Source organism: Arachis ipaensis, chromosome B05, assembly GCF_000816755.2.
Source record: "Arachis ipaensis cultivar K30076 chromosome B05, Araip1.1, whole genome shotgun sequence".
Taxonomy (NCBI): domain Eukaryota; kingdom Viridiplantae; phylum Streptophyta; class Magnoliopsida; order Fabales; family Fabaceae; genus Arachis; species Arachis ipaensis.
Window position 1 is genome coordinate 4,231,462 of NC_029789.2, and position 23,390 is coordinate 4,254,851.

Genomic DNA, 23,390 nt, shown 5'->3' on the forward strand with positions numbered 1-23,390 from the left:
CCTTTGTAGCACCGACTTCCTCCGCTAGCTTTAATCCAGCGATTAAGGCTTCATATTCTGCCTGATTATTAGAAGCTGGAAATTCAAACTTGAGAGAAACCTCTATCTGGGTTCCTCTTTCATCTACCAGTATTATGCCTGCACCGCTTCCTGTTTTGTTGGAGGATCCATCTACATAAAGTTCCCATGTAGTTGGTTTTTCCTCTTGATCTCCTGCGTATTCTGCAACGAAGTCGGTGAGGCACTGGGCTTTAATCGCCGTCCGAGTTTCATATCTCAAGTCGAACTCGGAGAGCTCTATTGCCCATTGAACCATTCTCCCTGCAACATCCGTCTTTTGGAGGATTTGCTTCATGGGCTGGTTCGTACGGACTTTTATTGTGTGAGCTTGAAAATAAGGCCGTAGCCTTCGTGAGGCTACCACTAAGGAGTAGGTAAACTTCTCTAGTTTGTGGTACCTTAGCTCAGGGCCCTGTAGAACTTTACTGATGAAATAGACTGGGTGTTGGCCGTTCTCGTCTTCTCTTATCAAAGCTGCTGAAACAGCCTTGTCTGCCACTGATAGATAAAGGACGAGGTCTTCTCCGGCTACCGGTCGGGTCAAAATAGGAGGTTGGCTCAAAAACTTTTTGAACTCCTGGAACGCCTCCTCGCATTCAGGAGTCCATTCAAAGTGGCGTCCCTTTCTCAATAGGGAGAACAGTGGAAGGGATCTTAGTGCTGATCCTGCCAAAAACCTGGAGAGAGCTGCAAGTCGGCTGTTGAGCTGCTGGACCTCTCTCAAACAAGTCGGGCTTTTCATCTCCAGGATAGCTCTACACTTATCGGGATTGGCTTCGATCCCTCTTCGTGTTAGCATAAATCCCAGAAATTTCCCTGCCTCCACCGCGAAGGCGCATTTTGCGGGATTTAGTCTCATCCCATGCAGCCTTATGGTGTCAAAGACTTGTGAGAGGTTTGACAGGAGGTCGACTTCTTTCTTGGTCTTTACTAGCATGTCGTCGACGTATACTTCCATTAGATTCCCGAGGTGGGAGGCGAACACCTTATTCATCAACCTCTGGTATGTGGCTCCTGCATTTTTTAATCCAAATGGCATGACCACGTAGCAAAAGTTGGCTCTGGGCGTGATGAATGATGTCTTCTCTTGGTCCGGCTCGTACATCGGGATTTGGTTATATCCCGAGTAGGCGTCCATGAACGACAAGTACTGATACCCCGAGCTGGAATCTACTAGGGTATCAATGCTTGGGAGCGGATAAGGGTCCTTGGGACATGCCTTATTTAAGTCGGTGTAGTCGACGCACATTCTCCATTTGCCATTGGGTTTTTTGACTAGCACTACATTGGTTAGCCATGTTGGGTATTTGACTTCTCTGATGAAGCCAGCTTCCAGGAGCGCCTGTACTTGCTCTTTCACTACTAGGGCTCGCTCTGGGCCGAGCTTGCGTCTTTTTTGCTGTACAGGTCGGGACCCCGGGTAGACTGAGAACTTGTGGCACATGAGCTCGGGATCTATCCCAGGCATGTCGGAGGCCTTCCAGGCGAAGAGATCGGAGTTATCTCTTAGGAGCTTAGTCAACCCTTGTCTTAGGGTTTCCCCTAGGTTGGCTCCTATGTGAGTGTTTTTTCCTTCCTCTTCGCCGACCTGAACCTCCTCGGTTTTTCCACCGGGCTGTGGTCTCAGCTCTTCTTTAACTCTGGCCCCACCGAGCTCTATTGTGTGGACTTCTTTGCTCTTCCCTCTCAGGTTTAGGCTTTCATTGTAGCATTTTCTTGCCAACTTCTGATCTCCCCTCACCGTTGCTATCCCCGCCGAGGTCGGGAATTTCATGCAGAGGTGAGGAGTGGATACCACCGCTCCGAGCCGATTAAGGGTAGCTCTGCCGATTAGGGCATTATACGCTGACCCTACGTCGATGACTATAAAGTCTATGCTCAGAGTCTTTGATTTTTCCCCTTTTCCAAAGGTGGTGTGGAGGGGCAAAAATCCTAGTGGTTTTATTGGTGTGTCGCCTAATCCGTACAAGGTGTCGGGGTAGGCTCTCAACTCTTTCTCATCCAACCCTAGTTTGTCGAAAGCGGGCTTAAAGAGGATGTCCGCTGAACTTCCTTGTTCTACTAGGGTTCTGTGGAGATGGGCGTTTGCCAGGATCATAGTAATTACCACTGGGTCATCATGCCCAGGGATTATTCTTGCCCATCCTCTTTGGTGAATGAAATGGTAGGGAGGTCGGATGACTCCTCTCCGACCTGGTAAACTCTCTTGAGATGTCTTTTACGAGATGATTTGGTGAGTCCCCCTCCCGCAAACCCTCCTGAGATCATATGGATATGTCTCTCCGGAGTTGGTGGTGGGTCTCTTTTATCCATGTCATCTCGCTTTCTTTTTCCATGAATGTCCGACCTTTCTATGAGATATCTGTCAAGCCGACCTTCTCTAGACAGTTTTTCTATCACATTTTTAAGGTCGTAACAGTCGTTTGTGGAGTGCCCGTATATCTTATGGTACTCGCAGTAATCGCCGCGGCTCCCCCCTTTTTTATTTTTAATGGGCCTGGGAGGTGGCAGCCTTTCAGTATTGCAAATCTCTCTGTATACATCCACTACAGGAACTTTTAGAGGAGTATAAGAGTGATATTTTCTTGGTCTGTCGAGACCGAGTTCTTCCTTCTTCTTGGCTTCCCTCTCCCTCTCTTTTGTTGAGGGGGGGTGACCAGGTCGCCAACTCAGGTCTCTTAGCTTGGCATTTTCTTCCATATTGATGTACTTCTCAGCTCTTTCCTGTACATCACTTAAAGAGACGGGGTGTCTTTTTGATATGGACTGTGAGAAGGGACATTCTCTAAGACCATTGACTAGCCCCATGATGACTGCCTCGGTGGGCAGGTCTTGGATCTCCAAACATGCTTTGTTGAACCTTTCCATATAGGCTCGCAAGGACTCCCCGACCTCCTGTTTTATTCCCAGGAGACTCGGCGCATGTTTTACTTTGTCTTTCTGGATGGAGAACCTCATCAAGAACTTCCTTGAGAGGTCTTCGAAACTGGTAATCGACCTCGGAGGGAGGCTGTCGAACCACTTCATCGCTGCTTTCGATAGAGTGGTCGGGAAGGCTTTGCATCGCGTAGCGTCGGAAGCATCTGCTAGATACATCCGACTTTTAAAGTTGCTTAGGTGATGCTTCGGATCCGTGGTTCCATCATAGAGGTCCATATCGGGGCTTTTGAAGTTCCTTGGAACTTTCGCCCTCATTATGTCCTCACTAAAAGGATCCTCGCCTCCTAGGGGTGGCTCTTCTCTCTCATCGTGGGGGTTCCGACCTTTGAGGGAGGATTCCAACTTTAAGAGTTTTATTTCTAACTCTTTTCGTCGTTCCATCTCCTCTTTTAGGTTCCTTTCGGTCTCCTTTTGTCGTTCCCGCTCTTGTTCTAGCTGCTCGAGGAGGCTGTGGACTAATCCCATGAGCTCAGCCGCATGGGACGGTCCTTCTTTCTCTGATTCGCGTCCTTCCGAAGAATTCACCTTCGGATTCTTTACTCCGGAGGTGCCTTCCCTGTGTTGATCAGCGACTTCTTGGTGAAGGGTTAAGTCCGCATTGTGGTTTCCAGTGTCCAGATTCTCTTGTTTAGAATCTGACCCTATGTGACCATCTTCAGGGGATCTATCCGCCATTACTGGTTGATCTCTCGGGTCCCTGGCAACGGCGCCAATGTTACGATGGGTAACCGGAGATTAATGGGCTGGATGGCGTTGGTTGGCCCAAACGTATGAAGGAGGTGGCTTTCGAGTGGATCTGCGACTCGGTGCCCTCCGTCCGACTTGTGCGTGTGAAAGAATGGGGGGTGGTACCTGCAAAGACACTTCGATGCCTAAGTTAGCAAGAGCGTGAGCAGGTCTAGAGTGTATTGGGACTTAGAGATACCTGAGTGGTGTCAGTGTATTTATAGTGGTGAACCAATAACCACCGCTGAAGTAGTGCCACCTTTTTAGGTGGATAACCGCTCCCATATCTTAGGGAGGTTAAGATATGGCTCTAGGAAGTGGTTAGAGAGATTCTAGGGGCAGTTACTCATTCGAATGAGTGTTATCTGCCAGCTAACCCTCGTATCCGACTTCTTTGGAGCAGGTCGTGTTGAGTACCGACTTCCTGGGATGAAGGTTGGTACTGAGTGAAGGCCAACCCTTTGGGTTGGGCTTCTTTTGCTTGGATCTGGGCCTTTATTATTGGGCCAGGGTATGAACAGTATCTATTGGCAATAGAAAAGACACAACCATTGGTATACGTAACTAATCATAATTGCTACGTGCAATATGTATAAATAAGTCCTTGTCCACTATTTCAAAAATACAAGTACTAAGTGCACATGTTAATCAACTATTAAGAGATTTTCTTTGTTTAAGAGAGTTGAGAATTTCTTACTATTGCTAATTAAGAAATTCTTAGGTTTCATTGTATCTTGGGAGAGTATTGTCATCAACCCTATAGCAACTAAGTGTGGGGACAAATATCTCTCTAAAGAAAGCGATCTAATCGTACCTTGAAACCACTACAAAAATATAAGATTTTACCATCTTCATATACCCAACAATTTTAGAGAGATATTTCTTGAAGATGGCACAAGATCAAAACACCACGTTCAAGGTTATGAATCAAGAGTTTGTCAAGTTAGATCGCTTTGATGGAACAAACTTCAACCGTTGGAAGGACAAGATGATGTTCCTTCTTTCGGTTCTCAATCTTGCATATGTGATTGACCCAAAGACTACACCAATTGCCGATGCCGCTGAAAATGTCACACCGGAAAAGAAAGAAAAGATCGTTCAATTGAAGAAGAAACGTGATGAAGATACTTTCGCATGTCGAGGTCATATTCTCAACACTTTATCCGACCGACTCTATGATCTCTACATGTCAATTCAATCACCATTGGAGATTTGGAAATCTTTGGAAGAAAAGTACAATACCGAACGATAAGGAACAGATAAGTTTATTATGATGAAATATTTTGAATTTATTATGAATGATACTATGCATGTCATAGATCAAATTCATCAAATTATAAATTCTTGTAAGTAGACTTCGTGATCTACAAGTGATGATCCCTGAATCATTACAAGGTGGATAATATTTTTCTAATGAATTTGATAACTTTTATAAATTACATGGTATTGTGCATGAATTTTTCGCTCCATATACTCCGCAACAAAATGGTTTGGCGGAAAGGAAAAATCGTACCTTAGTGGATATGGTTAATTCAATGTTACCAAATGCAAAAATGTCTTATAATTTATGGGGTGAAGCATTATTGACACATGTCATATCCATAATAGGATACCATCAAGACATAGAAAGGTTTCTCCTTATGAAATTTGGAAAGGAAGGAAACCTAATTTAAATTATCTTAAAGTGTGGGGTGTTTAGCCTTTTATCGTGTTCCTGATCAAAAAAGAACCAAATTGGGGCCAAGAGCCATAAAAGACATTTTTATAGGATATGCTCAAAATTCTAAAACATATAGAATATTAGACTTAGTGTCTAATGTAGTTGTTGAATCAAGAGAGGTAGAATTTATTGAAAATAGATTTATCAATGATTCAACTTCTAATTCAGAATATCCCCAAAATGATACTAATATCTCACAAGAAATAAATAATCAAAACAATAAACGTCTAAGCGACAAAAAGTTGATTGAACCAAAAAAGAGCTTGAGAGTAAGAAAAGAAAAGGACTTGGGTCCAAATTTCATTTCTTCTAAGGCTATCACTTTTTTGGTAGAAGGAACTAGGAATTCTGTAACAAACAAGATTCCTATTGTGATGAACATAGAGGGTGATCCTCAAACGTTCAAAGAGGCTATGGTTTCAAGGGATTCTGCTTTTTGGAAAGAAGCAATAAATGATGAAATGAACTCAATATTATCTAACAATACTTGGGTCTTGGTTGATTTGCTTCCATAATCAAAGCCTATAAGATGTAAGTGGGTATTTAGAAGAAAGTATAACACTGATGGTTCATTACAAACCTTTAAAGCAAGGTTAGTGGCCAAAGGGTTTAGACAATAAGAAGGTCTAGACTATTTCGATACATACGCACCTGTGGCAAGAATGACTTCTATTAGGACTCTTATAGCATTGGTGTCCATTCACAAGCTTTATATACATCAATTGGACATTAAAACAGCCTTTCTAAATAGAGATCTTAATGAAGAAATTTATATGGAGCAACCGGAAGGCTATGTGCTACCTGGAAATGAAAAGAAAGTTTGCAAATTAATTAAGTTCTTGTATGGGCTAAAACAAGTGCCTAAACAATGGCATGAGAAGTTTGATTCAATGGTGTTATCAAATGGCTTCTCACATAATAATGCGGATAAATGTATTTACTCAAAATTTACTAAAAATTATGGAGTAATCATTTGTTTATATGTTGATGATATGTTAATCATCGGAACAAATTTAGAAGGAATTCGTATAACGAAGGAGTATCTAACTTCTAAATTCAAGATGAAGGATTTGAATGAAGTTGATACAATATTAGGCATAAAAGTGCATAAGAATGAAGTTGGCTTTACTTTAAGTCAATCTCATTATATCAAAAAGGTATTGGAAAAGTTTGATCATCTCACAATTAAAGAATCTAATACGTCGTATGATCCTAATCTTAAATTAGAAAGAAACATAAGAAGACCTATAGCACAATTAGAATATGCTAGTGTTATAGGAAGTTTAATGTATGCAATGCATTGTACTAGACCTGATATAGCATTTGCTGTATGCAAATTATCAAGGTTTACAGGAAAGCGTAGCAATCAACATTGGAAAGCTATAACAAGAGTTCTTGGTTATCTCAAGAAAACCATAAACTTGGGATTACATTATAGTGATTATCCCGCAGTTTTAGAAGGTTATTCCGACGCAAGTTGGATTACAAATCTTAGTGACAACAAATCCACTTCAGGATGGATTTTCACCATAGGTGGTGGAGCAATAAGTTGGGCCTCAAAGAAACAAACATGTATTACACATTCTACTATGGAGGCTGAGTTTGTAGCTTTATCAGTCGCAGGTAAAGAAGCGGAATGGTTAAGAAATTTGTTATATGATATAAAGTTGTGGCCACAGCAGACGACAGCTATTTCAATCTTCTGTGATAGTGAATCAACCATGTCTCGAGCATATAATAAGGTTTATAATGGAAAGTCCAGACATATAAGTTTGAGATATGAATTTGTGAGGCAACTAATAGATGATGGTGTAATTACCATCACTTATATAAGATTTCAAGAAAATTTAGCAGACCCTTTGACTAAAGGTTTGTCAAGGGATAAAATCAAAGAGACTACTGTTAAAATGGGATTAAAACATATTATTGTTAAATGATGGGAACCCAACCTTATTCTAGTAGACCACTAGTTTCAAGGTTTAATGGGTAATAACAAGTTATTTAGCAATTGGAGCACTAAGGAGTAGGATTTAGTGCTATTTACAATAAATTAGGAGGGTGAGTTTAAACTCTTAATGGAATGATAATATTATCTATCAAAAGATTTCACCTATATGAATATAAAAGTGGTGCCGCTCTAATCGAGAATTTTAGAGGTTTTATTCTCGTAAATATTCATGAAACCAGGATAAGCACAAGGGCATATAAGTGCTTAAAATTTTAAACTCTTGAATTTGGAGGGTATAAGTAATGTGTGTGATTTTTGGTACTAGCATATGGAGTATAGGTTTAATCGATTAGACACCTATTACTTCGTTAGAACTTTAAAATTTACACTAAAAGAATGTTTAATCTTAGTGACACATTCTTTATGCATATACTTGTATATGCATATACTTGTATGACATTTAAATTTTGTAAATAGTGGGGGATTGAAGGGTATTTACAAATTTGATTAATTAATATTATTAATATTATAATTAATATTAATAAACGGTTACTAACCGTTTAGTACCATTTGGTTGAAGGGACACAACCTTTTAAGGATTGTGTATGTTCAAAACATTGTGTCTATTGACTAAACGACACAACTCTTTAAGAATTGTATATGTTCAAAACATTGTATCTATTGGCAATAGAAAAGACAGAACCATTGGTATACGTAACTAATCATAATTGCTACGTGCAATATGTATAAATAAGTCCTTGTCCACTATTTCAAAAATACAAGTACTAAGTGCACATGTTAATCAACTATTAAGAGATTTTCTTTGTTCAAAAGAGTTGAGAATTTCTTACTATTGCTAATTAAAAAATTCTTAGGTTTCATTGTATACTGGGAGAGTATTGTCATCAACCCTATAGCAATTAAGTGTAGGGACAAATATCTCTCTAAAGAAAATGATCTAATCGTACTTTAAAACCACTACAAAAATATAAGATTTTGTCATCTTCTTATACTAATATGCCCAACAATTAGTCCTTAGAGCAAGTATGTTTTTTAATAGCAGTCAATCTTATTCAAACTTCAAGACTTATTTTCTTTTTGGTGTCTAAAAAGAAATAGTGATAGTTGTCATCATTGTGGTTAATCATATACAGTTTGCTTAGGGAACAAATTTTTTATCTTGATCAATAATCAGTAAATAGACAATGATTAAAATTTAAGAGAGAAAAAATTAAAAATTAATTAATTATTAGTTGAAAAACAGTTTGTTTTATAATTTTCTTTACCACATATTAATTCAAGTTAAATTGAAAAAGAATTAAACAATAAAAATTTATTATTATTATTTTTTTAAATTTGTTTTAAACTTAATTATCCATTATTATTCACCAAAAATAATAGAAACAATCAGAAGAAAGAAACGACGCCCGTTCCGCCGAATCAGCTCGTTATTCAATAATCTTGCTCGGAGAGAGAGAGAAGATGGATGGAGAAGAAGGAGGAGGCATAAGGCTGAGCAAGAGGTTCAACGACAACGGCGGCGCCGGCGCCGGCGGCGAGGTCGACTACAAGACCAAATCTGGAACCGCGTGGAGCCACTCTTACCTGAACCAGAAGCCATGGCACCCTCTCTCTTACCCGAACCAGCGCCGCAAGTGGATCGCCGAGCAGACCCACGCCCACCGCCAGCGACGTTCCGAAGAGGTGGCGCGTGAGTACGCTCAGGAGCAAGAGTTCTTCCGCCAGACCAATCTCATCTCCAAGAAAGACAAGGAAAAGGTATAAAGCTCCCTCTTTTATACCTACCCGCTTCCTTTTTCCGTATTTCCTTGATTGGATCGCAATTTTCTCTTCAATTTTGCTAATGGGGTCAATTGGGTTTAGGTGGAGTTGATGCAAGCTGTTAGCTTTATGTATGTTCGTCCTCCTGGTTACAACGCTGAGGCTGCCAAAGCTGCCGAGTTAGCTGATGAGAAGAGAAAAGAGGAATTGAGTAATGGTGCTGGAGGACCCTCATCCTCTTCACTGTAATTCTATTTGTCTACTACTTCTGAATTATTGTTGTTTTTTTTAGTGAATGGGAGGTTAAAAGTTGGATTTTTTTTTTCAGTTATTTGGTGGCTTGATTTGTTTGTTAATTCGTTCCATTGATTTGCTATGCAGGCCACCGAGTTCTTTGCCCGACAAGGATCATTTAGGTGAAGAGAAGAAGAAGAAACCAAGGCCTAAAGATGTTTTTGGTCGCCCTCTGCCAACCGAAGAAGAATTTGAGATTCTGAAAAATGCACCAAAGTATGTATATCCATTAGGTTTATTTATTTTCTGTGTTGTTTTGTCATTAAATATGATTTTGGGAGCTGTGTTAAGTCAACATTCAGATGTTGAAAGTGGTTGAAATCTGTAGTAACAAGTGCTGCCGAGATTAGATTACTTTGTTAGGGGATTGTAAATTTCTGTGTCATTTTCATACATTGCTTTTTACCACACAATTCAGTGTGTTTCATGGTTAAATTGTTTTGCTTCCATGAGTACTGGTACAACATGAATTGTTATTGATTTATTTAGTTGTAATCTTAGTAACTGAATGTTTTTTAGGCTGGAAACAGGAGTTGCTGGTAGGGTGAAACCTTTTGGAGTTGAGGTTCGCAATGTAAAATGTTTAAGATGTGGGAACTACGGCCATCAAAGTGGTGATCGTGAATGTCCCTTGAAGGATGTTATAATGCCTAATGAAGAGAGCAGATTGAAAAGAGATGACCCCTTGAATGCTATCCTTGCGCACACAGACCCTACTGAGGTCAGTTACTCACGTTTAGTATACTATTGTTTTGAGAATTTCACAATTTAGTCTTGACAATGTCAACTGTTTCACTTATGCATCATTTGAGTTTGGCTTATTTAAAATGTTATAAGTTAATTTTTTGACAAATTTGAAATTTGTTTGCATATGAATGTTACTTGCTTTTCTTTTACTTTTTTTTCATCCTTCCATTAAGTAATACATTGTTCAACTCAATCACACCATGATACCACTAAACTGCAATATGTTTGTTACAGCCTTACCAAAAAATAAAAAATAAAAAATAAAAGAAGAAAGAAAGAAAGAAAAAGAAAACAAGCTTATATTGCATTGTGTAAGCGTATATCTGATTTCGAATTGATATTCACATTTGCTGAGAATTGCATTAAGAAAAATGTCAATTGTGCCTGTCCTAAATCTCTAATCCAATTTCTATTTTCTTTGAGATCTAAGGAGCCTAAATTGCATGTATATGGACTTTGCATATTTTTTCTTCTACATGCGCTGATTCAGACGAAAGTCTTGGAAAAGAAAGATCCTTCCCATGTGGATTAGGAATCTTTAAGTCAGGATCCCACCAAATTCCATAATAGTTACACTGGTTTACTGTTGGTTATTGCATTCTTATGTACTTGTAATGCAAATTATTGTCTAGATGCAGTTAAGATGAATATCACTTTCCCCCCATTTATATAAATATATATCTTAATCTTAATTCTGCTGTTTGGCAATGATTCAGCCTCTAAAATGGGAGCTCAAGCAGAAGCCAGGAATCAGTCCTCCTCGAGGAGGGTTCAAACCGGATGATCCCAACCAGCAGATTGTTGCTGAGGAAATATTTGACGAGTATGGAGGTAACTGCTTGCTGCCCTTATTTAATAAAATATTTGGTACACCTTGGAGTCTTGGATGGATAGTATCCCTGATTTTTCCAAGTCCACCATGACCACCATTTTACAGGTTTTCTTGGTATGGATAGTATCCCTGATTTGTTGACCAACTTCTCTAAGAAACCAAAGAAGTCCAAAAAGAGCAAGAGTAAGAATCAGCAACTAAATTCTGGAAGTGAGGGATCTCTAGATGATGGAGAGAAGAGATCAAAGAAGGTAAAGCTAAACAAAAAGAAGAAAAATCATGTGTCAAGTTCGGCAGACACTTCAGATTATGAAAAGGATCGAAGAAAGAGCAGACGCAAGAGTTCTTATTCTTTAGAAGATTCTGACAGGGACAAGTTTGACCATAGCAAAAGGACTAAACATGAGATGCCCAAAGGTTCTTCTCGTCATAGTCATAAGAGTAAACATGACAGACAAAGGCATTCTTATTCAAGTGAAGATTATGACAGTGACAGGGATGACCAAAGTAGAAAGAATATACAAAATCATAATAGGAAACATGGTAGAAAAAGACATTATTATTCATCTGAGGATTCGAAAAATAGTGAGAAGCATTGTTCATCTGATGATTCGGACAGCGACAGAGATGATAAAAGGAGAAAGATTATACAAAAGCATAAGAGAAAACATAGCAGAAAAAGGCATTCTAATTCATCGGAGGACTCTGGTCCTGACGATCATCATGGAAATGACAAGAGTAGGGACAAGAATTCAAACTCCTCGGATGATTCTAATCATAGAAAGTGCAACCATAGGAAGTCTTCAGCAGCCGATCGAGATTCCCAAAAGCACAACAGAAATGATGATTTTGATCCCTACTGCGGAAAACAGAAGAACATATCTAGGAATTCATATTCATCTGAAGATTCAGATGTTGACACAGTTGATCGGAGTAGAAAGATCGAACAAAAGGATCGCTATATACCCGAGGGTTCTGAACATCCTAGGCGCGATGTGAGTAGGGAGAGAAGAAAAAAGGATTACTATTCATCTAAGGATTCTGGTGCTGACAGGTATCACAGATATGAACATTCTTATTCATCTGAATCTGATAGTTATCATCATCAGAGGCATTTGAGAAGGCAAGGTCATAAGCACCGGTAAGATCATTCTGATTCTCAAAAGCATCACAGATTGGTTAAAGTAGATCAGGGATTGGGATGCCAAAATAGTGAAGACGTCTTTATCATCACTATGATGAACGTATTCATTTGTTTGATCCATGTTTAGATGTTCCTTTCCTTTCTTCTCCGATCCTCTTATAACATTTGTGATTTGTGTGCTAGGCCAATGTATATTGTTACTTATAGTTGCCTGCTTTAGTTACGCACGTGAATGCTGAATTCAAGCCTGTTTAACATTTAATCACCTCTTTTTGGAGGGTCTTTAACATATATCTTCTTTTTCACGTCGTGGAGAAAGCTAGCGTTATATGAAATTATGAATGTCCACTAGTGTCGACCAAAATATTAAGCCGAAAGTCCAAAAAGGATAGAACTGAAAAAGTGTGCATGAAACAAACTCGTAAAGCATTCAATATTTCAATGTGGTTCTCCAAATGGTGCTGTGTTTATTGTCCAATGTCCACAGTGCCTCAGTCACATATACACATAGTTTCTTATTTTCCAATGCCTTAGAGTAACTCATAATTTACAAATAACTGGTCACTAGATTTCTTAGAAATCATTATGCATGACGAAGTGTGACACTATGAGGGGTGAATCAACACCTATCCCAAACTGGGAAGTTGAAGAATAAGTCTTAGGAAATTGTGATCTTGCAACTAAACATAATATGAAACATAGGTTACTCAATTTGACGTACTACCACCATTTTGATGCCATGGAGGACATTCTAGGTAACCCAAAGTTAAAAAAGGGAGAAATATTATTTCTTGCACAAAGAACCAAAATCATAGTTCTGTAACCCAAATTGGCCGAACCTATTGCATGCATACATTAATTGATATTCAAATGAATTTGAGATAAAAGGGATATTAGAAGAAACCTGACTGAACAACCATCCTTAAAATAGCATCACGGACCAAAAGGTGACGAAAACACATGGCTTGGAAAATAAAAAGCACATATATGCATAATCTTAAACAATGCGATAGCAAACGTGAAACAAAAGAACATCACGTTGGAAACCCAATTGTCTGAAATTACAAAATCCAAGTTTCTTTAGTGGTTGGTCACAAACCATGCACAAAAAAAAGACATACTTAATGTACTAAAAATCAAGTTACCATCATCATCATCATCATCATCATCAACAACAACAGTCCAACAAAGGTTGAATATCACTAGCCTGATTTTACAAAATGGGTAGCTAGCAATCTTGCAATCTCTGTGAACCCGACCTTGTCTTTCCCATCAAAAATAGTCTTCAACTTGTCATCACAAAAGATCTCCTTCTTATTACTAGGATTCTGCAAAAGAACACAGCCCTGTTATGCCATTGCAGAGACCAGCCAGCAGCCAAAAAGACAGAAAAATGCCACACAACAAGAGAATAGGCTTCCAATCTAAGACTTCTTGAAACAAAAGTTTCCACCAAATCCGTTAGGCCAGCATAAACAGAATAAACAAAATCCGAACAATTATTTCAAGCTTGCAACACTAACACCACAACCGAACCAAAGAATAAACTGTCTCAAAGCTAAGGATCAAACATCAAAACCAAAATCTTGGCACAAAGAAGGCCATCACTATTTGCCTAACAAGCTAAAGTTTTCAATACTGAAGAATCACATTGCAAAAAACATCATAGCTAAGCCTAAGAGTTATTATGCATTTACACAAACCCTAAAATCAAACCAGAACTAACACAAATAAACGTAATTACAACAAAAATGGTAATAAAATCAAACAAAAGCCGTAACTTTAAGCGAGGAAATGAAAGAATCAGTGAACAAAATGGCTGAAAAGCACGAAAAACACAAAGATCACAAATGAAAACACCCTTATTGAACCACAAAAAAAAAAGGAGACGTGAAGGTTCTGCAGCTTGATGTACTCCCACACTCTCTTCACAGCGTGAGTTCGGGACACCTCCGAAGCACCGAGGAAGCTTCCGAGCTCGGAAGACACCGGCACTACCTTCTGTATCCCCACGTCCCACGTCGGCCTGCTCGGCGCCTTCTTCGCCGCCTTAGTCGCGGTGTTGTTGGAATAAAAGTGAAAAACCCTAACAGGGAGTAGTGGTAGAACTAGTGTAGAGTGAACACAATAAACGAGACTACGAGAGTGTGGGTTTTGGGTTCGCTCTTCCTCTTCTAGCTTGCTACATACACGGCCGGAACTTTTCAATGCTTCGTACAAGTGACTCAAATTAGGGATGACGTGGCATGTTTTCAATGGAAGTTGGCCGTGCGGGCCTTGGGTAGACGTTGATGGGCTCCCAAGTTTCTCTGTTTCCCGCTTTTTTTTTTTTTATTGTGTGAATATGAATATTTTTCTTCACAATATATGGGAATGTTTTCGGTGAAGAGTGAAGATTGTAGTTTTTTTATTAGAAAAGTGTGCATTGTACGTTATGTCTATATTTTTTTTCTTCTTTTTTCTATTGTAAAAACTATAATCTCCCCTCTTCACCATAACATTACCCTCTATATATATAAACACGTGTGTGTTAAAAACGGGTTAAGCTTGTGCGGAGTTAGCTAGAAAAGGATTCAGGGAACCTTTTATAGATTTCGACGTTTAAGTCAATGGTAGTCTAAACAGTATGAAAATATTGGAATGACATCCTCTAAAATCAATGTTGTACGAATGAATATTTTTATTGAGATAAAAGATGGAATAAATCTCAGAAACTGTGAGTGCAATTTGGCAAATGAATAGTTTAGTTCAAAAGATAATTGCTAGAGAGCATTATCATTTTGTTATTTGATCTATGCTATTTATTTTTAGTTTTTTACAAACCGTTATTGCTAACTTTTTTTTTTCCTTCATAAAATCCCAAGTGATAGTATTTTCAAACTTCTTTTTTGGTTGTATTGAAGAAGCTAGAAGTCGAGACCTCTCGAGGGGAGGGGGACAATAATGCCACTTCAAGGAAAACTCATTGACTTATTACATTCAAACTTGCAATGATGGACTATTGCATGAAAGATCAAGACCATCAAACTTAATTTTGTGGTGCAACAATGCTATCAGCCCAGTGCAAAAAAGAAAGAAAGAATAGGGACTCTTGGGGTAGGAAGCAGGAACTAGGAACGAAATCAGAAACTAGCGCAATTTCGATAAAACCACGAAATTTTATCCATGATACATAAGTGATAAGACATTGAAGTTTATAATTGCGTTCTCTCACAACCCCAAACCAAACCAGTCAACAAACCAGTAGAGTAGATTCAATAATTTAACTGGAGTTGAACTGTGATTAAATTGATTTAACTAAATATAAAATAAAATTATTAAAAATTTAATATATAATTTTAAATATTTAAATTTAAAAATTTTTAAATTAATAAAAATTAAAATTTTACAATTTTACATAATAACTTATCTATAATTTATTATTAAAAATTTACAAACAAGTTCAAACATCACAGTTTATAACTAAAAAAAAAATCAGAGGATACAAAAATGATAAACACATGTTCCATCGCAAAAAAAAAAAAAATAATAAGTTTTAACTAAACAAAACATACTACTCATCACAATTCATAATCCTCATTAAGTGTTCCAAATTACATGCCAATAACAACACAAATTACATTTTAATTAGATTTTAGATATACTTTGGTTGCATCAACAAATTTGCAGGATGAGGATTAGCAACATCAGTTAGCATGCAACTGATTTTTTTTATATAATAATAACTAATTCACATAAATTTAGGGTAATTGGATTGTTAAAAGAGAGAGAAAAACTCCGTTCTTTTAAAAAAAATATAACGGTGTCGTTTTAAAAAGATTAACACCAAACCAAAACCCCTAAAAAACTGAACCGGTTCACATGATTTACCAGTTAATCGTCAGTTCGACTAGTTCTTTCACTGATTTTTTGCTTTTTCATATCAACCGAATTGGCTAGAAGACCGATTCCCGGTTAATCCAGTGAAATTAGCCGGTCCAGTTTGATTTTCAGAACCATGCTCACAACTATAGGATCGTAATCAAATATTTGTGTCGCTATCATACTAGAATATAAATATATCCAATGTATGAATTATGTCTAAGCAAGAGACCATCTCTTTCAGGCTTAAGACTAATGAACGTACCAAAAGAGCAGCATGAAAGACACAATATTATTTCGAAGGACAAGACTCTTAATAGTAAAACTAGTTTTCTCATATAGAACAACCAAACTAGTTTCAATAGTTAAAACTCTAGTTTTGTCATTGGATTTCTCTAATTATGATAGTGATGCAAACTAAGAAACCACAACTCTTAATATCTAACTTGGGGTCTAAGAGGACAGAAAAACGATATGCGAAAACCTACTTCTTTGATGATTTTCCTTTCTTTTTTGAACCCTTCCCCTTTGTGTTGTCCGTGTGAGAATCCATGTTACTGTCCTTGGTGCTGATTCCACCCTGCTGGCCAAATTCTGGAGACAGAATTCTAGCAACCTCAGGAAAACCAATACTAGCTTTGCCACGTAACAACGTATTCAAATTCTTCTCCCAAATATCATCTTTCTTAATACCAGGACTCTGCAGCGCAACCCATATCATTATAAAGTCACTGGCATAACAACAATAAAATCCAAATGAAGATATAAATGATGGAAAAGAAACAAATGTAAGTCATTACACCAATTTCAACAAAAATCTCATGATAGAATTCTTAAAGATGTCAATCTTAAGATTAATTTTTCAACTAGCAAATGGCCTAGCTATGCTTTACTGCATCCAAAATTGTCTACATTACTACAGAAATCACAAGGATATGCAAAATGCAATCCATTATCTAAGTTCTCCCTCTGAAAGACCGCCTCAAAAGTAGTATCAACAGATCAAACCGACCAAGAACCAGGGTTCAATAACATATAAAAAACACTATATAGAATCTCATAATCATCATAGACTAATCATGGCTCACCAAAAACACCGTTTTCCTTTATCGACATTGGATATTATTATTAGGTTTGGTTTTTCACATTAATCTTGTTTAGGCTCAACTTTACATTAATCTTAATTATAACTTAAGATCAATTATATGCCGGTCATAAGTCTCTTGTTTTTCAATCTTGTTTGTGTCTAAATATATTCCAAAAATGAGAATTATTATTGGAAAGATAGAATATAACAGCTTCCAAAAGAAAATGGAAAGATAACCTCCAGAAATGGTTAAAATAAGAACTAAGAAGGTTAAACAATGATAGATATGTAGAAAGATATATATACACTCTGCATGTTTTGTATTCTTGTTAACATGGTGTTAAAGAAAGGCATTATGGTGAGTGACCCTGCAGTTTTTTTTTTACATTATTCAAATAGTGCTTTCATTTTTTTTTCACATGCCTACAACATAGTGAACAATGCATTAATAATCAAACCTCAAAAATTAAAGTAGAAGATATCACGTAATACTAGCATTCTCTTTTTATAGGTTTCAAATCAAATCTTACATGACATATTAAATCTATCTATCTATCTATCTGTATTGCATAAAATACAAAACAAAAATCATATGATGCTGTTTTACTATTTCCTTTCTTCTTGTCTACTTGTGCCATTACTAGTCTTTGTTTTCTTTGTTCCTTGATTTTGATCTGCCTTGAATTTTGAACCTACCCGTTTGGATTTTAACATATAAGTGGAGGTTGGTTTTAATTTGCATCAAATTACTGTTTATATTATTGGTCTGCATGTAATAACATTATTGCTAGCCACTATTATTGTCTAAAATAGTGTTATTATTTATTTCTATAACTGAAGCATTATGGTTATTAGCATTCCAATTTTAATGTCTATGAGTTGCATATGTCAATTTTAAACAGTTTTACTAACAAAGTAGCAGATGATTAAGAGAAAACAGTGATGTCATCATTGAAGTTAAGATCTCACAAACCTAAATGTAGTGTTAATTAAAAAAAAAAAAAAAACAGTGGCTCAGAATTTCTAGAGGTTTTAGGGTGAGAGCTTGGTCATGATAAAGAATAATGTGAGGTAAATAAATAAATAAAGGTGGGATTCCAAATCCAAAAGACGGCCTAAAATACTGTATTCCAACACAGTGAAGATCCTAAGCCTGTGCTATATATTTATGTGCTTTCTTTCTTTCAACACCATAAATCTCTATCATATCATCACTTTCTTTTATATTCTTTAGCCATCATTAGCCATGCCACAAAACTGCATAGCACCAAAACCAGAATACAACACTAATACTCATCATCACTCTATGGAAGCAGCCTTAGAGAATAATAATACCAATGAACAACAATCCATACAAAAACTCACTATGTTCCTCATAACTTTGAAGGTAACACACTAATATAAATACTAGTTACAGTTACTCATTCACGGCATGTATATTAGTGTTGCAAAGTTAATTTGTGTTTTTCGGTGATTTTTCAGTTTGAGGAATTGGTGTACAAAGTGAAACTAGAAGACGCATATAAAAAACACTATATAGAATCTCATAATCATCATAGACTAAATCATGGCTGACCAAATTAAAGGTTGCAGTATTGCATAATCTAGATCGAGTTAAAAAGTTCAAGATCACAATTAACAAAGCAAATAGCAATGTGTAATAAATTAAGGTATCTTTGAGTGAGAACATTTATCAAACAGTTGGTATGCAGGTCCCAAATAACGAAACAGAGAGCCAAAACGCTGCAATAATAACACGATAATAAATATGAATAGGTTTGAAGATGGAAACCCTGGCATTGTAGAGCTTCATGAACTTAGAGAGGGTCAACGCCATCTCTGAACGAGACTGATGAGGGATGCCGAGGTAGTTGCAGAGTTCGCTCGTAGCTTTGCGATTTTTGCCCTTCTTCCCTTCAATTATTTCTTTCGCTTTTGACACCGTCGACATGTTCCTCCGCCATACTCCTCCCTTTTCCGCCGCCGCAGCCACGGCGGCAGAGGAGATACGGAACCCCACGCGCATCCGATTCATCTTGCAACTTCTACTGCGATTACACCATAGGCCACACTCCCCTAAATTACCGAATTGGGTTTGGATTTAAAAATGGCCCAATTTTAATTGGGCTGAGTTTGAATCAGAGGCCCGTCAACACCCCAAACTTTTATCTCCTCTTCTGATATTATTAGTTAGGATTAAATGTTTTGAATCTAACTCTAGATTGTACCTGATGTAGTTGCATATTTTGTTTTGGTGTACTAAACGGGGCAAGAGCCCAATGTAATTGCATGTTTTTTGGTGTAATGTAGTTGCATATTTGTTGGCATTTCATAATGTTGTTGTGGGTGGGGTTGCCCGGCCCATGAAACTGTCCAAAAAAAATTAAAAAAAGGAAGATCTAAATAAGATTTAGATTTAGATTTAGATTTAGATGATCTGATTTAGATCTTATTTGACCAAAAAAAATAAAAGAAAGATCTAAATCCGAATATGCTAGAGAACCGGACAAAACCCGATTTGCTTTCAAACCGGTAGGGTTAACCCGAAACGCATCCAACCGTTCATTCCGTTTCTCATCTTTCTCCATCTTCATCAAATCCTTCCTCTCTTTATTTCACCTAACCCCCATATTCCGGCCACCGGAGCTAATTTCTCCCGGTTTTCCGACCGGTGACCCGTCTTTCATTCATATTCTCTCCGGTTTCCGTTCCATCTCTCATCGATTCCCTTTTACTTGTGTTTCCGTGACGCCATGACTATTTCCGAAGACAAGGACGAAACCTTAGCTCACTTTCTCGAATCGGAGGTTCTCTCCGAAACCTCTGACCAGGTATTCACTATGTTCGTAAAATTGTTCCCTTTTTGTGTGGTAATTTGTGATATTATCATATCAGATGATCGATTAGGGTTTTGAATTGGGATTTAGGTGAAAGCTTGGGTATTTAGCAGATTTTGTTCGAATTCTAAGGTGTGGAGGATTAAATTGAGTTACTTTGTTGCAGGAGGAGGAGAATCCGGAGGAGCCTGAACCAAAGAGAAAGAGGGTAGATGAGGCGGAGAGTTCTAAGGAAGGTGCCAAACAAAGTTTAAGTTCAAATTCATTGTTGGAGCCGAAGAATTACAGTGTGAATAATGTAGTGGTGCCGAAGAGGATTGAGACCGGTTCTTTCAGCAAAGTCCCACCTGAGCTCTTTCACCATATCCTTAAATTCCTGTCCTCAGAGGTTGCCTCTTTATATATTTTTGTGAAAAAAATAATAATAAGATGAAGGAGAGAAAACCCTTGAATTTTAGGGTCTCTACGTATATAGATTGTTTAGGGTTTATTGGCTAACTACTGTTGTTTTTTGATGGGTGCAGGACCTTATTTCTTGTTCCTTGGTCTGTAGGTTTCTAAATTATGCAGCATCCGATGAAGCATTGTGGCATTGATTGTAAGTAAATGACATCATGTCAAAGTTTTCAGCCTTGCTATTGTTGTTGATAGTTGTTAAATATTTAGCATCTGACGACATGAGCTGACTAATTTGGATTACATGCTCTTAATCCATGATATCTCCTCATTTTGCATCGTCCTTGTAGTTGATGCTGAAGTGATATGAGACCTTGAACTGCCATTTGAAGTGGTGGCTCTCACCTCCTATCTCAACTCCTATCAGATTGGGTTTTAGGAGTGGGTTCTCCTTTACTTCAATAGTTCATGTTGATTATGATTCCTTGTTTCATATGATTTGTGATATTAGGTTTTCATGAATCATGTTTATGTCCATTGTCATGATAAAAATTATTCAGGTACTGTATGCAATGGGGTCTTCTTCCCCCTACAAGAAAGTTAAGGGAATGTCCATGGAAAAAGTTATATATTCAGGTAATTGCTTATTTTGCCCATTTTGTTTGATATCTATTCTTTCAACATTTGTTTTTTATGTATTTATAATAATCATATTTCATCATTTCTCTCATAGAAGCTTGAGTTGAGTTATTCATACATTTTGTTTGTGCATGCATGTTTGTGGATCTTTTCATTTGTCTTATCATTGTGCTGCGTGATGAAGAGGATATGGTTGAACTTGTCAGAAACTGCCAAAATGAGTTTAAGGAGTATTACATTCAAATGCAAGCAGCTAAGCGGAGTCAAGCCCCTCATCCTTCGCAGGTAATGGGAGCCTCCATTAATGTGGAAATATCTACTGATATATTGAGAATGATCTTAGGGAGATAAATAGTTATGGTCCTTGTACCGTTGTTCGTGCTCCCCTGCTGTCCAAGCTATTTGATGAAGGGGAAAGCTGAACTTTATATTGTAATGCCCGTTTGATTTTGCTCTGTGTGTATATAAAACTTAACAGGGATTTGGGATTTCATAACATTATGCAAATGCTAGGCTGCAAAGTGATTTTGTTGTTAATACTTAATACTATAATGTGTTTTGATGTGAATGCTTCTTGCCTCCATAAAAGATGTGCCTCTTAACTGTTTATGACCTCCCCTAATTGTATTCGTTTAACATGTGAAGGTGAAGGACGACAGAATAATCCTTGACAAAACATTAGCTGATCAAGTGTCATCATGGAAAAGCAGCAAGGGACTCAGCGATGCAGTGGTAACTGATCATGCTTGTTCTGGGGAAACATGCTCTTACTATGAAATCGGAGATGTATTTATTTGTGAGAAGACCGGGCAAGTTCATGGTATGAAACCTGTTTTATGGACAATGCTACAGTGTATTTTTACATTGCATAAGTTTAAATCCTTTAGTTTAGACTAAATCTAACAATTCAATGTTTCTTTTTCTTTTTCTAGTTTGTGATGAGACTTGTAGAGAAGTAATCATGGATCCCACCAATGAGCTTTTGGTCTGTACAATATCAGGGCACTGTTTCGATAGATTTCTGTCACCGTCCGAGATGGAGCCGGATACTGTAGGTCAAAGTCTACTTAATATAGCATAAAATTAATTATCAATAGCATCTATTATAATACTGATACATAACCATGTACACAGTATAGCTTGTCCTCGTAACGCTTTCTGTTCTTTCGAAACTTCAGGAACAGCAGCAAGGTGGTGCAACTGATGAGGCAGAACCATTTATGGGGTCGGGCCGTTTTGGTAAACTCATCTCTCCCTGTCTCTGGCTTCTGTTCTTTGTTCATTTTTCGGATCAAATCAAATCTTGCACATCCATCTCATTATGTTGCTACTCTGTAATCTTTAAACAGCAAGAGCTTATTCGCTGGGATACAATTGTGCTGATGAGAAGGAGCTGGCAGCAACTTTAAGGTTTTGCTGATTCCTCACTTTGTTCTCTTCTCGGTGGATGCTCCAATGTCACATTTAGATCCTATTAAAATATTTCAGGTGTTAGATTATAAAACCCATTTTAAATTTCGTGTAATAGTCTTATCAATTATCATATGCCTTAACTATTTGCATTTCGTGTGACAGTCCTATGCGGTAGTGTATAGTTGAATATCATTTGAGGCATTTTTTCATTCTCTCTCTCGTTATTGCAATAATTGTTCATTTATGTTTTTGAAAATTTCTTGGTACTTTTGGAAGAAATAATAAAGGAATTAGATATAAGTAACGTACGAAGAAAGAGAAATGATAGAATAATGATTAGTTTCAATTTTTAGTTTAGCATTAACCAAATGCAATTTGTCAAGGACGTGTTACCTCATCCAGTCCATCAAAATAAAAAATGTGTGGTTGAGTTAGGTGTTGGATCGAAGAAACTGAAGCAATCACTATTTTAATCTTCTTGATTGGTGTTCTAAAACTTTTTTTTGTTAAAAAGAATGTAAAAGAAAAAACGTAATATCGAACAATGCTCACAACGGAGAGTTTATTATTGTTAATCATATTAACAACAAAGTAGCTTTAGTTGTTAATGATAGATGGTTAGTAGTTATGTAAAACATAATAATGTCACTTTTTCACCGATATTGGTCCATTTTTTCAATGGGATTGAAACCAATTGAGGATTGCCATTAGCATACCGGTATAACTCCGTTTTATGTTCTGGACAGTTATATTCGTTAATCAAAAAATATATCGAACTAATTTTTAGTTAGTTAATATTAACTAATATCTTTTTAATGTCTTTTCGAAAAAGAAATTTCTTTGATGTCTATAGAATTTTTGTCTAATTTACCTAAAAGTAGTGCGATAATAAAGTGAGACATTTGTTTTAGTTTTTGAATCCAATAAGTAAAATTTAAGCATCATAATACAAAATTACGTCTTA

At 37.3% G+C, this 23,390-nt stretch overlaps 3 protein-coding genes and 1 pseudogene across 3 annotated transcripts; 3 read left to right on the top strand and 1 right to left on the bottom strand.

Annotated features, from left to right (window-relative positions):
• Positions 8,805-12,420, top strand: LOC107642556 (uncharacterized zinc finger CCHC domain-containing protein At4g19190-like). Its single transcript, XM_016345952.2, has 6 exons — positions 8,805-9,173; positions 9,279-9,421; positions 9,558-9,686; positions 9,990-10,191; positions 10,934-11,048; positions 11,155-12,420. Exons 1-6 carry the CDS (start codon positions 8,877-8,879, stop codon positions 12,192-12,194), a joined length of 1,926 nt encoding a protein of 641 aa, XP_016201438.1. The 5' UTR covers positions 8,805-8,876; the 3' UTR covers positions 12,195-12,420.
• On the top strand, positions 13,181-14,293 carry LOC110271884. Its single transcript, XM_021123524.1, has 3 exons — positions 13,181-13,246; positions 13,426-13,522; positions 14,085-14,293. Exons 1-3 carry the CDS (start codon positions 13,181-13,183, stop codon positions 14,291-14,293), a joined length of 372 nt encoding a protein of 123 aa, XP_020979183.1.
• Positions 16,212-19,245, bottom strand: LOC107642557. Its single transcript, XM_016345953.2, has 2 exons — positions 18,934-19,245; positions 16,212-16,754 (listed from the first exon to the last, which is right to left on the bottom strand). Exons 1-2 carry the CDS (start codon positions 19,174-19,176, stop codon positions 16,539-16,541), a joined length of 459 nt encoding a protein of 152 aa, XP_016201439.1. The 5' UTR covers positions 19,177-19,245; the 3' UTR covers positions 16,212-16,538.
• On the top strand, positions 19,660-22,638 carry LOC107642558 (annotated as a pseudogene).